Source organism: Anthonomus grandis, chromosome 7 (assembly GCF_022605725.1).
Source record: "Anthonomus grandis grandis chromosome 7, icAntGran1.3, whole genome shotgun sequence".
In the NCBI taxonomy this organism is placed as follows: Eukaryota; Metazoa; Arthropoda; class Insecta; order Coleoptera; family Curculionidae; genus Anthonomus; species Anthonomus grandis.
In genome coordinates, this window is record NC_065552.1 from 34396881 (window position 1) to 34415870 (window position 18990).

The 18990-nt window shown below is 34.2% G+C and overlaps 1 protein-coding gene across 3 annotated transcripts in view; it reads left to right on the forward strand.

The window, feature by feature from the left end:
* LOC126738552 (ATP-binding cassette sub-family B member 6-like) overlaps window positions 1-18990 on the forward strand; it is a 28901-nt gene that overhangs the window by 8807 nt on the left and 1104 nt on the right. For all 3 annotated transcript variants that reach the window (XM_050443930.1, XM_050443931.1, XM_050443929.1), the window contains 7 exons: window positions 3657-3894; window positions 4050-4225; window positions 5373-5578; window positions 13888-14095; window positions 14157-14338; window positions 14386-14500; window positions 14559-14821. In XM_050443930.1, coding sequence (XP_050299887.1) covers window positions 3657-3894; window positions 4050-4225; window positions 5373-5578; window positions 13888-14095; window positions 14157-14338; window positions 14386-14500; window positions 14559-14821 — 1388 coding nt within the window. The remainder of the gene's footprint in view (window positions 1-3656; window positions 3895-4049; window positions 4226-5372; window positions 5579-13887; window positions 14096-14156; window positions 14339-14385; window positions 14501-14558; window positions 14822-18990) is intronic.

The following is an 18990-nucleotide window of genomic DNA, read 5'->3' on the forward strand; positions in this document are numbered from 1 at the left end:
AGTGGCTGAAAGAATGTTTGAGTTGAAGATATCGTCCCTCTTAATTATTTTGTTTTGTTGGGAAGAAAAGTTTGTTACTCGGATTATAACCACCCGACTGGAAAATAAATTAGATTTCCATCAACGTGTGAAGCTAGTATGCTTTCGTCGTAGACTTGGAACGAATGCGTCAACATCCAAAGCGTCAAAACACTTACAGAAAGGATAATCGAATACAACAAAGCTTTACTAATAGTATTCCCACAAAGCCTTTGATACAATAGAGCTAAATGCGTTATGGAATGCTCTTTGGGAATGCAGAGTTGACTACTAATGTATCCAACTTATCCACAATATCTACAAAAACGTAACATTGACGGTAAAACTGCTCGGTTATTATACGAGGTGGAAAAAAAAGTTTTATATAAAAGTTGTAGGGTTTACCTTAAATCGCCAGGAAATGTTATAAAATATAATACAGCGGTATCGCAAAGTTAATAAAAAATACACAGTTCATTTTTATATATATTTTTATATATTCATACTGTAATCAGATGTTAGATATAAAAAACGTAGATAACGATATCTTTAATAAAATCTTGTGGACGGATGAAGCTGTATTTACAACAGCAGGGATGTATAATAGAAAAAATACTCACATGTGGGCACCAGCAAATCCTCACGCATACGTCGAAATAAAAAAACAGGGCAGAATGTCATTAAATGTGTGGTGTGGTATCCTTAGAAACCAAATAATTGGACCCATTATATTTCAAGGATCTTTGACTGGAAATAGGTATGTGCGGTTTCTAGAAAATGAGATTGAAGCTTTATTAGAAGAAATACCTTTAAGAGAATATACCAATATTACATGGCATCAAGATGGCGCCCCGCCTCATAACTTTAGGCCAGTAAGGATCTTTTTAAATAATCGTTTTATTCAGTGGATTGGAACCCATGGTACCATTAACTGGCCACCAAACAGCCCTGATTTGACTCCTCTAGATAGTTTTTTATGGGGGTATCTTAAAAATGAAGTTTATAAGGAAAGAAGTGAAAATTTGGAGGAATTAAGGGAAAAAATTCAAAGAAGTATAAACTCCTTAAATAAAGAACACCCTGAATATATTTCAAATGCTCTGTTAAAACTGGACAAAGATTATAGAAACTGCGTTGAAAATAATGGCGGCCATATACAACATTTGTAAATATTTAAAGAAACAAGGCTCAAAGGTTTTTTTTTTCAAAAAACCAATTTTTTTTTTTTAAATGATGAATTAAATATTAACATTTTATATATTTTTGAAATTAGAAAAAAAATTTCTTTCATTTAAAGTAAAAATATACAAGGGGTTCCATTTAAAAAAAAATTAACTTTGTGTTTTTTATTAACTTTGCGATACCCCTGTATTATATTTTATAACATTTCCTGGCGATTTAAGGTAAACCCTATAATTTTTATATCAAACTTTTTTTTCCACCTCGTATAGTAACCGAGCCAGGCTCTGTCTAAATATAAAAGACAACCCTGTACATACCAACCTCATATCTGCTAAACGTGGTGTTCGGCAAGGCGACTCGATATCACCAAAACTGTTTATTACAGCCATGAAGAGTGCATCAAACAATTAGACTGGAGTCAGAGAAGTACAAACATGGATGGCAAGAACTTAAATAACTTACTTTTTGGAGATATAGTGCTATTCTTGGACTGATCTCGTTCGCGACTGATGTTGCAGGTCCTGCAACAGGTATTTCAAAAAGTTGGTCTTAATACCAAAAACAAAATTCATGAGAAACCTTGTTCCCAGCTATGGCTTGAAGATTGGCGGAGTTAAAATTCAAATGGTAGATAGGTATGAGTAGTGTACCATGATCATGAAGTTAGCTTCTCAAGGGAGAACCAGACATAAGAACTAAAGATAAGATTCACTCTGTCACGGGCAGCTTTTGAAAGAGTTAGAAAGGTTTTTTTGCTGTCAATCTAAAAAGAAGGATTTTGATCAGGGCCTGGTAACAATGGCATATGGCTCAGACATATTAACAACAGCAACAGCTAAGAAGCATCGGATAGAGGAAAATGGGAGATCCTTGCTTGATGTGATCTTGAAGAGCCACAGAAACGAGGATTTGCTTAGAAGAACCGGTGTCAGCGATGTCGTTAGTCGGATGATATTAAGATAAAATCGATTGGAATGAAAAATGATTGGGGTGACCTATGCTTAACAATGGACGAATGGCTGATTTGTTGAATTTTCCAATTTCTCGGACTTAGGAATACCCAGAACAAAGACCCAGAAGGAAGGACAATAGTCCTTTTTCAGCCGTTATATATCGAAGGAGGCCATACTTTTAGAGCTCTTACAAGAACTTTCAGTACTTGCATTGCCGTGTTTCGTGGATTCATTGCACCAAGAGAAAATATTTTAACGTGTTATTCAGATAATGTATTTGTACATTATTAATAAAACCTTTGATGTAAAACATTTTGATTTTTTATTTCATGACAGCTAAAACTTTCATACGCGTGCAAAAATAAAATAGTAAAATGTTGTTAGAACATCGTATGAGAATGTTACAAAAATTGTCGCTAGAATGTAGGATAAAGGTTCGAAATATTGGGTTATTAATGGTATTTAAATGGTATGTAGTATGCTCTCGTAGCCTGTGTTTGGGATATTATGAACTCTTTATGGTAAATGAATCTTTACTTTTTAACTTAGTCGACTAACCACATTTTCAATTCCTGCGTAGGAAGCTCTGTTTAGAAAATATTTCTTTCCTTATGTATTGACACATGATTGAATTTTCTTTGAAATAAAATTAACGAACGAACATATAGGAGGGATAAAATATCCCATCTATAACACACATTCTAAAACCCAATGCAATCATCTTATGGCGCAACAACTCATGGTTTACTTTATCAAAAGCTTTCGAGAAGCCGGTATAAATGCTATCAACATAACCCTTCCTCTCAAAGATAGACAATAATAATTGCTGATAAGCAATTAGATTCGTTACCGTTGATCTACCCTACACAAACCCATGCTGCTGACCGATAATTATTTTTAAGCCAGTTTGTTTGTTAGTTATTTAGCCAAGTACCTTGCCCAAAATGCATTAAATTGGAATTACATCTTATCTGTTGCCATGTTTTAAAATAGATGTGCAATAACTAGACTTCCAATAATTTAGAATCTAGTAAAATAGCGCTAATTCCAAAAAGCAAGGTGATAATGGACGCTCAAAGAACCACCAGTTTCAAAGCATCACCATGCGATAAAAATGTCCATAAAAAGGTGTCATCACTATATTTATTACCTAGTATATTTCACTGTTTCTGAGAACCGAATAGTTACACTCTTACATGGAACACATTGTACAGAGGAGTAATTATATCATACAGTATACGATACGATTATAGTTTTATGTTTTCGTTGACAAGTTTTGGCATAAAGATCTTGTTGGTCTGCTTTTGTATTATTGTGTTGTAAGATTCTTTACACCGGTTTATTATTTCTTGCTAATATCGCTGTCGCTAATATTAGCTTAGTTCGTTCATAAAAATTATTCGCTTAATGTCTTTGGATATTGAACGCAGTTCATTGATTGAACATTTAAAGTAAACAAAAAAAAAAATTTAAGTATTTACACGAATGTTAAAAAATTTGTAGGTCGAACTGTTTAGGCATTTACACAGCCTTTCCCTAAGGTGGCATTTAAACAGAAAAACTGGAGAGGTACTTAGGATTATGGATAGAGGCACGGAAAGTATCAATTCCTTACTTCAAATGCTGTTGTTCTCCCTTGGACCTACCATCATAGATTTACTTATTGCCATCATTTATTTCTTTACCGCATTCAACTGGAAATTCGGCGTGACTGTCAGTGTTACAATGGTGCTATATCTTAGTAAGTATAATAATATCGTCAATAGCAAGTCGTTCAATTATGACTAGTTTATTCTCACATTACAGTGGGTATGTTTAGGTATCTATGTTTATTTAATAAACGTAAAAAACTCATTATAAATTAACAATAATTTACACAAAATTTTTTATTGTTAGTTTTTACTATTACCATAACGGAATGGAGATCCAAATTCAGAAGACGTATGAATCTGGCTGATAATGCCACACGTGCTAGAAGTGTTGACTCTTTATTGAACTTTGAAACCGTTAAGTATTACGGAGCTGAAAATTATGAAGTTGAAGCTTTTAAAGAAGCCATTCTTAAATACCAGGTAAGTTATTTTTTTCAGCCTTTTTTGCAATGAATATTTTAATGTTATTTTATCTTTTGACGAATATTTCTTTACTGCTTGAAGTTAAATTTTTAGTGTATTTTAATACAAGAGGAATAGAAGTGACACAGTTTGTCTCTAATAAAATATTTGTTTATCTTTCGTGATATGGCTATTTTGACCTGTTGCATTAATATCATTTAATTTTACTTACCAGTTTCGATACGAATAGGAGGTACAAGCATTACATCGTATTAATTTTATAAAACCGACCTAAGAATACAAATAAAGGCATAATGGTTCTTTATGGACCATTTAAAGGGACTTAAAACTATGACTAGTGGAGGGTAGTAACTTACCTTTTATTAAATAACCCTATTTGAATATGTGCTGTTTTCCAAATACACCAAAATATACAAGTCAATTTAAAAAATTAAAGGAGTTACAACCCGAAATATAAATAGTACTTTCAGGCACAATTGTCTTATAACTAATCTTATCTAAATGGTATAAAGCTTTCTTATTATTTCCAGAGCTTACGTTACTTGCAAACCCGTAAGATAATGATTACTAACTTAAACATATTTCGCGCGGTTAAATAGTATGTTATTTTAGGAATCAGCATCTTGCTACCGTACAGTTGCTACAGGACTATACTTACCCATTAATTGGGTTTAAATATTAATTCTGAAATTTTGTAAATAAAAAAATGGAAACACTAAAATAGTGTTGGCAAGACGTTTTGTCTGATTGTATTGTTGACTTTTGAGTGAAATTGGAGACGTCTGGAAGAAAGGATTTAAAGGTTAGAAAAAAGCTACTTTAGCTTAACAAATATAAAATTATATTTAAAAAACTACTTATTATTAATCTAAAGAATTATAAAAATATAAAATTGTGACTCTCTATCATAAGTTGCTAATACTGTAGACATGAGATATGTGGAGAACAAAATAAAATTGAGTTAAAATAGCTTTTTTAATAGTTTCCTACATCCGAACCTTGGATTTATAATGTATTCCAATCAGGATTTTTAATTAAGACCATTTTAAGTAATACATTATGATTCTGAGCTTTGCCTTGTATTTTGACAAGGATTAATTACATAGAAACACCTTAGATTAACTATTATTTTCTCGATTAACAGGTAGAAGAATGGAAATCCACCATAACGATGAATATGATGAGTTCCGCTCAGAATTTGATTGCGAATTGTGGGCTTTTGGCGGGTAGCTTGCTCTGTGCCTATTATGTAGTTAATACCAATGAATTTAACGTGGGTGATTACGTCTTATTTGCGAGTTATATAGTTCAGCTCTATGCTCCACTAAATATGTTTGGAATGCAATACAGGTAAGCTTGTATTTTGTGTACGTAGGATGTAGTTTTGGACTATACATGCGTCTAATTTTTTTTTAATTGATGTTTTTGTAAATTCATTCTAGTAGTTTTTTTCGTAGGATGAAAATCCAAATTCTGATCTACAAGACGTATAGCCAGCATATAGTTTTATTTTTAAAATGTTCAATAGCTTAAATAAGTACTGGGAAGAGGCACTAAGAGATAATACTATCTCTTTAAAATTAAATGATTCTTTTTCAGAGAAAACATGCTTACATATTTTGTGTTGGATAATAACTTATCTTAGTCTATATTTTACGAACTAACAAAACGATAAAAAGTCTTATTCTTGATTGGTATTTTTTTGTGATATTTTTGCTTAAAACATAAACGAAAGAATATTGTATACATGAATATATGATCGTGTTGAAATGATTTGAATGTATGCCAAAAAAATTAATGTTTCATAAATACAGCTTGAATTTTTAACTAGATCCGCATACAAATATAATGGGTGTTTCCACAAGGGTGCAAGATTTCATTGTTCAATAAAATATGTTTTTTGTAGAAAAGTATTGAAATATCTATTGATTTTGAAAATATATGTATGAAGCAAAATATCTTGTAAATGTAAATATTTTATAATATGCGTACCCTTTTGACGAACGTCCTATTGTGGCGATGTGGTAATATTTTATTAATACAGCGTCTAATTTCGACTTCAATGCTTTAATGGTTGCAGGCTTATTGGCACAAACATTTTAATGCTTTATTATTATAAAATTTAAAATTTTGTCGACAAAGCTATTATTTAAATAAATCATACAAACAAAATATACACAAAGACAAAACAAAAAATACAAATATATAAAAATAAAAAATACAACAAAACATACAAAAAACTTAACAATTTTATAAATTGTTTGAGGTCACATTTCCTTAAAATCTATAAAATATATATACATTCACTTGTATACAAAGTCGGCAAAAAAAGCAGTTGTTTACAAAAACATTATTAGCAAACTACTAATTTGTTTACATAATATACGAATATTATTTATGTACATTATCATAACAACATAAACAAATTTACCAGTGTTTAGGAAGCGCGTGCTTAAAATTACATAACATTAATTATTAAAAAAAGTCGTTTACTGTGTATAAGGCTCTCTCCAGCAAGTATGATTTCAGAGCTTTCCGAAATTTGGAAAAAGTTGTTATTGATTTGATTTCAAATGGGAGATAATTGTGCATTTTTTTGCATTGTAAAGAATGGATCGTTTAACTAGTTCTGATCGTGGGGTTGGTAGATAAAGATCGTACTCTGCGTTTCTAAGAGGATAATTGTGAGATGGCCTTTCTGACATATCTGATAAGTGCTTGCAGATTAGGCAAACGGATTCAAATATAAATAAGGAAGGAAGAGTTAGTATTTTAAATTTTTTTAAATATTCCTGGCAGTGAGTTCTGTAATAGTCTTAATGAATAGCGTATAGCTCTCTTTTGTAGCTTAAATATGCGTTCAAATTGAGTCGCACCACACGTACCGCAAAACGGAAGGGCATATCGGAGGTGCGACTCAAACAGAGCATAATAAACTGTTATAGGCGTTGCCAAACTTAGCTTCCTGGATACTGATCTCAGAGCAAAACATGCAGAACTTAATTTTTTGGATAAGTAATAGATGTGGATATCCCATTTTAAAGAGTTGTCTATCATCAGTCCCAAGAACTTCAACGACCTCCATTCTGTTGTTATTAATTACAAAAGGTTGCAACGCACCGCTAAATGATAATACTCTAGTTTTTGAGACGTTAAGGCACAAGAGATTTGAATCGCACCACGATTTAATGGTGACTAGGTAACGCGATATGGTTCTACGAGCCACCATATTTAAGTTGCTCCAAGAAAAACTAGTATCGTCCGCAAAGAGACAAATTTTACCATTTATGTCCAGATTAGAAATATCATTTATAAATAGAAGAAACAAAATAGGGCCTAGAACTGAGCCCTGAGGTACCCCGCATTCTATTGGCTTGCACGAAGACGTCATCGAATCAACCCTAACAAACTGATTCTTGTTGTTCAGGTATGACATGAACCACTCGAGAGGTGTTCCTCTAATTCCATAGTGTTGCAATTTATTAATTAGGATATTATGGTTTACACAGTCGAAAGCTTTAGAGAAATCACAGAAAATTGTTGCTGTAGAGAGATGGCTGTTTAGGCTGGAGTATATATTATTAAAGAGGGACAACATAGCGTCATTGGTGCACTTGTTACTCAAGAATCCGAACTGATGCGGGGTTATAATTTTATATTTAAGCAAAAAGGATAAAAGTCGTTTCTTTACCAGTCTTTCAATAATCTTCGATAATGTTGGGAGAAGTGCAATTGGACGATAGTTCGAACATTGATCCTTCTCGCCCCCTTTATGTAAAGGAATAATAATTGCCGTCTTAAGGCAGCTTGGAAAGATTCAAATTTGAAGAGACATATTAATCAAGTTGGTAAGATGGTTTAAAGTGATATCCGGGAGATTTGAAAACATTTTGAGCGTTAGACCATCAGCCCCAGATGAAGATTTGTTTTTAATGTCTTTTATTGTGCTGCGTAGTTCTTCTAATGCTATGGGTGTAAGAAAGAAATTATGTAAATTCTCATTAGCAAGATATGAGAGAGGATCGTGGGAAGGAGTTACGGTATTCATGAGATTTTTGGCTACATTTATAAAGTAGTTGTTTAAGTTATCCGGTGAAGTGGGGATTGTGATAGATGGAGAAGCCTTATCCCTTAATTCATTAACAATAGACCAAGTCTCCTTACCAACATTTGCAGAATTAGAAATCCTTTTATTGTAATAGAGGTCCTTGGCTGCCTTTATTGTTTTATGGTAAATTTTTTTGTACAACCTTACGTAATCGTGGAAGAACACACTGTCCAAGAAATTTTTTAAGTGTGATAAGGAGCGTATATTTTTAGAAGGCAAGCGTAAGCCTTTAGTAGACCAGGGTTTCTTTTGTTTAATTTTGATGGGTCTAAGAGGAAATGAGTTGGATGCCAAATCAGACAGTGACTTTATAAATCGAGGAAACTTAGTGTTAACATAATCAGATAGGAAATCCCAGTCCGTTCTTAGACATAGATTTTTGAAATTTAGGAATTTTTTTTCCCCAAAAATACGGCTCATTTTGCGCGGGACTCTTTTATTTTTGAGATTTAGAGAAAATTTAGTTGACACTGCTTCATGATCGGAGAAACCTGAGTTAAAGACAGTTGAATCGAACGAGTTCCGGATCAAAGGTTGATACGACGTAGTCAATGATACTAGAGCTAGTTTTGGTTATTCTGGTTGGGGAGTTAATACGCATAACCATCCCAAATGAATCAAATATGGACTGAAGGGATTCCTTAGCAGCACACACACTGGAGAAGTCAATATTAAGATCGCCACACAAAATTAATTTGCTTATTAAGGGCAGGGATTCTAGCAAGCTTAATAATTTTTGGCAGAAAATTTGCACGTCCGCAGGTGTTTTGTAAATACAAACTATATAAAGGTCAAAGGTATTATGATAGACGATATAAAATTCGAATACTTTTTCAGATAATAAATTATCAAATTTTGTGACCGCGGAAAAATCGTTGTTAGTGGACATTATCATAGTACCTTCATGAGATAATTTACTTCTGTTATATATATATAGCTAAAGTGGTATAGTTTTTAATAAATACAGGCTCATCAGTCTTTAACCAATGTTCTGTTATGGCAACAATATGTGGAAAGTTTAGCTGTTCCAATAAAATATGTAATTCGTCTGTTTTATGTCTTAAGAACTGAATGTTAATGAGGAATATATTAAGCTTGCTAACGTCCATTTTTTTAGAGGGTGCTTGATCCTCTATTCGCGTCGTTTTATTTAAAAATTTGTTGACTTAGTTGGAGAAAAATAATTAGTTTGACCTTCTCTAATTTTCTGGAGCCGTAGGCGTCTTTCTGAAGAGAAGAAGGTTCCAAAGGCGGAGAGGTCTGCTTCAATTTCAGCCGAACCAATACCATAGGCATTATGAAACCGACAGTATAATTTTCTCAGGGAGTCCATGTCAGTGGGAACTCCTTCTGTGGCAAGCATTAGTTTAATACTAGTTTTCGTGTGCCCTTCAAAGCATGTACTCGCCGGCAGGTCGTGGAGGTATACATTTGACTCAGATAACCCTTCCAGATTCCTGCAGCCAGAAGTCTAAAGTAGCTAAATCGCAAGAGCGTGGAGGCCAATTCTGGTCACCAAATCGGGAAATGACACGACCAGGAGCAAACTTGTGCAAGATCATTAATGTTTGACAAGCGGTATGACATGTGGCATTATCCTGCTGAAACCATATATCGTCAAGATCAATAGACTTTTAATGAGGCACAGGAAACTGTGTTATCATAGCTAGATCACGTCCGCTATTCACCGTTACTGTATTACGTTCTTTGTTTTCGAAGAAAAAACAGTCCAATTATTTTTCCAGAGCATAATTCACACCATACAATAGCACGTTGTAGATGCATTGCTTTCTGATGAATCATTCGTAAATTTGAATTTTCTACGTCCCAAATGCGATAGTTTTGCCTATTAACGAAAGTATCGATGTAAAAATTGGCCTCATCATCTGAAAGTAATTGAAACAGTTGCTCGAGAATCCAATTGGTGAATTCTCTTCGTTGTTTATGGTCTGCTAGTAGAAGTTGTTTAGTGGTTTTGTAGGCATGTAGCTGTAAATCTTTAGTAAGGATTTGCTAAAGAGTGACGACTCTCACGTTTCTATCACACTCTAGCAAACCATGATATTTTCTTCTGAACAAACTCTCGAGCTCCTATGGTATATTTCACGTCACTAACGGATCCAGCACATTTAAATTTTTTGATTATTCTTTTCACAGGAGATAAATTAGGAACATTATTTCGACCGAACATTGGATGCACTTTGCGAATATAAACTTTCACCATTTTTATAATACACGATTTTGACGATCAGGACGCGTTGTTCTACCGTGTAATAATCCACATTTACGATAGTGGATTGGTTCATTAATAAAAGCCACGGCTTCCAATGATTGTTTTATTATCGTTACTAATTATAGATACATTAAAACACATATATCGCGCGATTATTAGGACAATACTTATAAACGACTGGACAGTACCATGATTGAACAAAGAAGGAGACTTTCCTCTTCGAACTGCGCTGTGCAGTAAGGGTGGTAGGAAAGGAGAATGAATGTTGCCGGATTGTACCGTTTTTACTATAAACAATTATGTTGAGAACAATAGATTACATTTTCCCTCGCTGTTTAAATTCACTAGTTGATGCACAACATGATTCACTGTATCACTATTTACATCAACTCAAACAATAAAAGATAAACATGAAGTCAACCACAAAGTCCTTAGATCTTATAGGTGGCTTGTACTTTGTAGTTCTCACAGAATGCCTCGAGAGGGAAACTCGGACGTTTTCTGGTGGTAGCGTTTGGCTTAACTGATTTATCATACAGGAATATCAACGCTCTCTCTCGAAGCTGTCTCCTTTGTTTTAGATAAGGAATTGTGCAATTCACTCTGTTGTGGATACGGTATGGGCGTGGCCTCATGTCTATTGAGGGCACCTCTCCGCTGGTTTACCTGAAAAACTTTAATATTTGTCAATATTTGTTGTTTTACGAAAAGAAATTATGTTGCGAGAGTGTGTCGGTACTGTTGGAAACAACGTAAGTTACACGGTCATTGTCCTAGCGAGTAGGTCTCGCGTTCAAGGAGATCTAATTTTTGCTTAGTAAAGGTGTTGCCTTCTCCCCTATGTTCCTGGCTCCTTCCTTAAAATCTCCTATGTCACTGTCTTTGGTGTTTAGTTTCTTATAAATTTGATTGCGGTGTCTTTTCCATATTTGATAAGTTCCGAGTCGGCACCCAGTACTTCTTGTTTATTTCTCTGTAATCTCTTGCCATAATACTTTTCCCCACCTGAAATTCCCTATCTCTTCCCCCTTTTGCAGCAATCTGTTTCCTACATGTTCGTTACTGCCTTGACAATTTAATGGTGCTCATGTCTTTCTGGTCCCTCTCGTACCTGTTTCAAAAGCGTCCTTATTGGTCTGCCAAACATTAGTTCTGGTGGGGTGCCTTTAGTACTGTCCTGTAGTTTAAGAGGAATCTCGAAATTAGTACATCTATGTTAATGTTTTTATTTTTATCATCATTAAGGACAGCTTTTGGAATCTATAAACAACATCTTGCTACTCAAACATAGTGTCATTTTATCATCCGTTATAAATACATAGTTACATGTGTAACACCCAGAAGAACTAATATAATACCTAACCACAAACGACATAACCACGTTGCCAAGTCGCTATCTTAAGCTGTATACACATAGAATCGAATATGGCGTGATAGTGGTATTGCACTGCACTATTGGTGAACTTATATTACAGCTTTTATTTTATTTTTAAATGTTTTTACAGAGTTTTCATTTGCGCCATTACTTTGGCTGTTAAATGGGGGAATCGGTATATATTTTATGCAATTTCTACTGAAAAATAATTTAGTTTCTGCTGCTATAAATGGCCCTCTTTAGTCAGAACACAACTATCCATAACATACAAATGTCCTTCGCAATTGTTTGACAAGCTCTCTCGATGTTAGATTCGGAACAAGTATTACTTCAGGCCATTTGCTATAGGAATCTGTTAAAATTAGGTGATTTTGTTCATGATGGTCAACACGAATTCCTTTAAAAACCTTTTTTGCGATAGGTTCTTATGCTAACTTACTTTTTGGTGGGTCTGACAGCACCTTTAAACATGCCACGCAGGATTTAAGTTTTGTTCTCTATGTTTCTGTCGAGGTTAGGTCACCACAGGTACGATCTGGCCTGTTGTTTAATCTTGACTATCCCTATGTGGCCTGCATGCAGTAAGTTCAATGCTTGTTTTCTCAATTTTTAGGGTATGATCTGTATCCACACAGAATGGCTTCATTTTTTTTCAAAGAGTTCTTCTTTTCGTCTGTAGTAGGGTTTTAAGTCCTCTGAGATGTCTTTGCTATCCCTGGGCCATACTGTTTGTATAAATGTTAAAATTTTGAGAAGTGCCTAATCGCTTTTTGTCTCTCTGGCAATTTTATGAGTGTCTAAGGGCTAGGCACGCATAGTACTTTCAAAGTTGACGTAACACTGTGGTTCACGACATCCGCTCCTTGTCAGGTAGCCTGGAAAGACAATCTGCCACCAGGTTGTTTTCGCCATTAATAAACTCGATACCGTAGTCAAATTCTGACATATACAGTGCCCATCTCTGTAAACGATCTTTGCATCTTATCGGTATACCCTTATTTTCCCAGAAAAGACAGAATAACGGTTTGTGGTCATACCTGGAATTGAAATCATGTCCTATGAGCATCTTTTGTAAATTCTTTAGCCCAAAAATAGTTACTACTGCCTCCCTGTTGGTGATGGTCAGTTTCTTTTCCGACGTAACTAGTGTTTGCTAGTGATGCCATGCTAATTGGTCTTTCACTGCCATCGACTTCTCTATAGAGCAGTACAGCTGATAGATCTTTGTCTGATGTATCTCTTTCTATTTTTTAGACCATCTTTCCTAATAATATGCCCCAAATATTCGACTTTCTCCTGCAGAAACTTGCACTTGTCTGACCTAACCGTTAGGTCTGCAGACCGTAGTCTTTTTAGAACTGCTTCCAGGTTCTTCAATTTTTCCTCTGTGCCTTTTCCACTTACACAGATGTCGTTAGCGAATACTGACACTCCAAAGAGCATTCTTATGGTTGGTATTGGGAAACCCTTGTGAGTTGTGAGTGTTATAGCTTCCTAGGATTCTTGTTCTCATTCTCAAGAAACTGAGTGTAGGCCTTATTTAAGTCGACTTTGGAAAAAGTTTTCCCTTTGATATTTGATCAAATATTTCTGTAATTGTTTGTTTACAGTAGATTTATAGTGCCCACTAATTCTTGCGGTACCATCCGCCTTGCAGAATGACAAAATTGGAGTAGCAACCTTCCTTTACTATTATCTTAATTTGTTGCTCTATATACTGTCTGTGTTTTAAAAATATTGGTTGTTTTGACTTCTCGATTGATATCTTTATTGTGTTGTATTTATATGCGCCTAGGTTTTTAGTGAGAACGTCTTAAAATTCACTTAGAATTATTGATTCAATGTCACTTTCTTTAAAGTTATTGACCTTTTTAATTTTATAAATATTACTTACATGTAGGGTAATATTAAAAGATCTTAAAAAATCCCTTTTTAACTTGTAGGCAAATTCAAAACAACTTCGTAGACATGGAAAATATGTTCGACTTACTACGGCAAGAGCAAGAAGTTGTAGATGCTCCAAACTCTCAAGAATTGGTCTCACGAGGAGGCGGTATAGAGTTTAAGAATGTCACCTTTAAATATACACCAGAAAAGACTATTTTAAAAGATGTCAGTTTTTTTGTACCGCCTGGTCAGACAGTTGCTTTGGTAAGTTGAATAATCATCAATAAAGCAAACTATTTAATTTACATACAAAGTCTATTTTTAGGTAGGACCATCTGGAAGCGGAAAAAGCACAATAATAAAACTTTTGTTCAGATTCTATGACGTAGACTCTGGTAGCATAATTATTGATGGTTATAACATTAAGAATGAAGTTACTCAACAGTCTCTTAGAAAAATTATTGGCGTAGTACCGCAAGATACAGTATTATTTAATCAAACAATTAAGTAAGTTTTTACTAAAGAAATTACACTGTTTTATATAGTTTTTTCAGATATAATATACAGTACGGCCGAATTACCGCTAATGATGCCGAAATAATCGAAGCAGCCAAAGGTGCCGATATTCACGACAGAATAATGTCATTTGCACAACAGTATGATACGATGGTAAGCAAACCTTATTTTAATTATATTTAAAAATTTAAAATTATTTTTCACTGTAAAGGTTGGCGAAAGAGGCTTAAGACTTAGCGGGGGTGAAAAGCAAAGGGTGGCCATAGCTAGGACTATACTGAAAGCGCCTACGATCGTTTTATTAGATGAGGCTACTAGTGCTTTAGATACACATACAGAACGAAATATCCAAGACTCTTTAAATAAAATGTGTGTAAATAGGACTACCGTAGTGGTGGCGCACCGGTTGTCCACCATCATAAATGCGGATCAGATTTTGGTGGTTAAAGATGGGGAAATTGTTGAAAGAGGACGGTAAGTAATCCGAAGTCTAGAGATTAATTTTATTACAGAAAGACACTTAAATATTAATAAGATTAAAAAAGAAATAGGCAAAAAAATCATGGATTTATAAAAAGAGATTCATCAAAACCATTATCAAGAAATTTCTCTATAATCCCATTTGCTTACAGAGTAAGCAGAAAGTCAATTCTATCTGAATATTGAGAAATAGTCGAGATTAGAAGATAATCAATGATATGGTATTAACATATGGGTGGAAAATAGAATAAAAACTAATGAGGAGATACTTACATGCTTCGAAGAATATTTTTTATGCTTTTTACCATCCAGGCAGGATTTAAGCGCTACGTGAACATAATGAACCTAAACTAAGAGTCAATAGAAAATTTAAATTTTTTTCCAGTAGTCTTTTATTAAAAAAGGTTCAAGGAGTAATGACTAAGATTTTTATTTAGGGAATTAAGCTTAATTGTAAATATCTTTTGCTGAAAGTATATACTATAAGGTTGATCTAATTACATTATTTAAATCGAACAGTAAATTTAAAAAGATACTTAGATATGAATAATAATGGTCTAAGAATATTGGGATGATAAATGGGATAAGAATAATAATGGGCTAACTCCGAATACGTTAAATTCGGAGAACTGACATAATTGTTAAAATTAGAATAAAAAATTCAGCAAAATATTTCAACATAACTCAAATGTTTATTCATTAATAATAAAGTGTAACATAAGTGGGCTTAATGACAAATTCAGATTTTGTACAAAAAAATGCCTTAAAACTATGTGGTAAACAAAAAAATATGGACTTAGATTTTGTTTAAATTTATCGAATCATATAGTTCATCGTCAGAAGATCTGTCTTCGAGGTTTTCTTGACCAGATGCTCGGGTGGGTAATGGAGTGTTGGTAACGGAGTTGGAGTAATGGCAAGTTTTTATAAAACTGATGATGTACTGGTGGTATATATGGCAGCAAGTCCATCATATCTTTCTTCTTTGCAGCTGTAACAGTCCTTCTTGTTGGATAGAGTGGTTCTTGTATTATGTTCAAACTGCTAATGGGCCTACTAACATTTTTCTTTTTTGAAAGATCGACAATATAAAATTCACTTTCAAGACTTAGAGTTTTCCTAAATTGAAATTGAAGGGATCGATCTTTCTGAAATCGAAGCCATCTTATTTTAAGCCAGTTAAAGTTGTATCCATTAGTAGTTACTTTCCGATTGGTAATCATATTCTCTAAACCAATTGTACTCAAAAACTGTTGATGTTGCATTTCAGTCACCACAAACTTGGGTTCTTTTCGTTTGGAATTCTTAATAATATTAATCCACTCATCTGGATGAGTAGATTATACTGTGACGTCTGCTTTCACCTTCGATCTGGATTGAAACCATAGCGGCGCATATGAGGATGAAGGACAGCGAACAATGGCACAATGTTCACTTAGGACAAGGCTTTTAGGATTTGTAAGAACATACAAATTCTGACATCCAGATGTACTACAGCGGGTGGTAAGCTAAGGTTAATAAAAGGCTTTCAGGTGGAAATCCCGACAAGGGAAGACCCGGTAAACGAATTTCGTCAATGAACCAAATCAAGAAACTGAACGGTTTGCAGGCCTGATACACAGATGAGTCATGGATGGAAAACACTACAAGTCAGCCCAGTCCGGAGGGTATAGGATGGAAACGAACACAGCAGAACCCTTGACGCCAGGAAAACACATTAGAGTTTTCCAAATAGAGGTGTTTGCTATACTTGAAGTAGCAAATAAATGGGAAGCATTGAAAGGTAACGAGGATATTTGTACCTCCCTGATAGTCAAGCTTCCAAATATCGGGATGTCGTGTGCAGTGAATGGGCTAACGAACTAGTAAGGCAAGGTTCTATTACCTGCTTTGATCACGAACCGTGTCTCCACCTAAGTAAAAAGCAATTTTTCCAAGAACATAATAATTAGTCCTGCGAAAAACAAGGCAGCGTTGAAAAAGGACAGAAGGATGTAGACAGGCCAAGAAAATGATACCAGATGATACCAGCGATATAGCTCACAAGGGATTAAAGACTTATTATTAAAGGAAAATCTAACTGGGCACAATTGCCTAAACCTCTTCGTATAAGAGAAAGTCCGCTCTGTCCGAATCGCGGTGCAGGGGAGGAAATTTCATACTGTATATTAGGAATTTAAGATAGGTGGAGTCATCTGAGAACGAAAATGTTTGAATGTTGAAAATGTTTTGCGACACTCCAACGGGACGATCTTAAAGATCTGGACTGGGCAGCATGCAAGTCTTTACTATTACGACTCAGTGAAGACCGTGCATTGGGAGTAGAGGCGTAAGGGTTGGTAATTCTCTGGTTGGCGAAAAGGGACTTTTAGGCCTACTTGCCGAGCTCTAACTCTTCCAATCACGTCAAATCTTTTTTTAAATATTTTTGGACTATTATATATTTCTGGACTCGTAAAATGAAATATAGATGATCTGTTTTCCTTTTTATTAGTGAATACACAAGAAGATCTGATAATACTTCATCACAGGCGAAACACGTTTAAATAACGACCAGGCGTTTCGAAAATATTAACAAAAAACCATCTTCAATAGGAATTATAAAACACCCTGTAACATGAAAACGATTCACTTTTCAAGATTCTTGTATATTAAGTTTTTGTCTTATTTTTAGACAAAGATACGGCTGGTAAAATATTGCGATGTAATTTTGGGACACCTTGTATATGAAATATACAATGATGTTTGAGACCTGTGACTTGGAGTTACTTTGATTCATTACTATTTAATTTAAGCTGGTTTCTTTGAGAAAAAATGGACTTGACTAATGCATTTGACTAATATCTCTTGAAAAATTATAACGCCATTGAGAGTCTTACTGCTTATGTTGACATATTGGAGCAAAGAGAAACTCGTGGTCTAGAGCTTCCAGATGGAGAGGATCTTTTTGTAGGAGTTTCCCGCTTTATCCAAACTAACTTTAGAATTAATTGTTCCCAAAACGATTAAGATTATGTTTTTCATTTACCTGGTAATGATCAAGTATAGGTTAAGTCAATTATAGTCAACTTTGTAAGTAGTTTTAAGACTGAAGTAAAACTTCTTTAGCTCCATTTATATGTATATACTCTCTCTTGCTCCTCCAGTATTATATGAACCGTAACTCTCTCTCTTCTATCTCCACTAACTCATATCTTCTTCTCAACTAGCTACTTCAAACAGTTTACATATTATATAAGTGAAATGAACATGCACTATCTCCATCTACAATAATATCTTAAGACTCCTAACTTCTTACGTCACAGATGTTGTCAGCTTAGGGAAAGGCAAAGTCTTTTGTAAATCAAATGTTACAATGTATGCGTCTATAATTTTTTTTGAGTCACTTCTTAAACTCTCCCTTGCTGAGTCTGCTTTTCGTAAATGCAACTCCTTTTCAACTGAAATATTGTTTTTTAAGTCATCATTGTTGGCACTTTTCAGTGTTAACTCTGGATGATCACACAACTTGCAGGCGTCTTGATGAGGAATTTTAAAATGCAAATTAAATTTTGTATAAAATACCTGATAATAATATATCTTAATTTTTTTGGTTGTGTATTCTGGGTTCGACATTCTTCTACATACAGATCATACATCTTTTTTTGCAGTTAGATTCCTGTCCAAGTATTTTCTATTGGAATTTTTAGTTCTAGAAAACTGGCTTTGATAAGCTGGAAAAGTTTTTATATGCCTGACAATATCAGAATCATCCAACTTTCTAGAGGTTGTAGTACCTCTTAGCTCTTTGCAATTAGAGGAATTTCGTTTCGAAATGCATCTATGCAGACGGCCGACTTATCTTAAATGTATCAAGAAAATATTTCTTGCAAACTATATGCGTTTTATTATTACTTTTTAATAAGTATTAAAAATGTGTATGCTTTCCTAAGCGAGATCCAGTTTTAGGGCATTTTCTCTCAGTAAATGAAAATAAATGAATACACTTCTTCCTGCACTTACAGTCCAAATTTTCAAAAAGCTTGGCGTTAATTTTTACGCCACTGTTAGAAATGTACTCTTTGCCAGTATTCCTTAGTTTTTTGTTTTTATTAATTTTCCAATCCTTTTCATTTCTCGATCGTTTTCTGCTTCTAATTTTTGCAAGACCACTTGAAAATTTT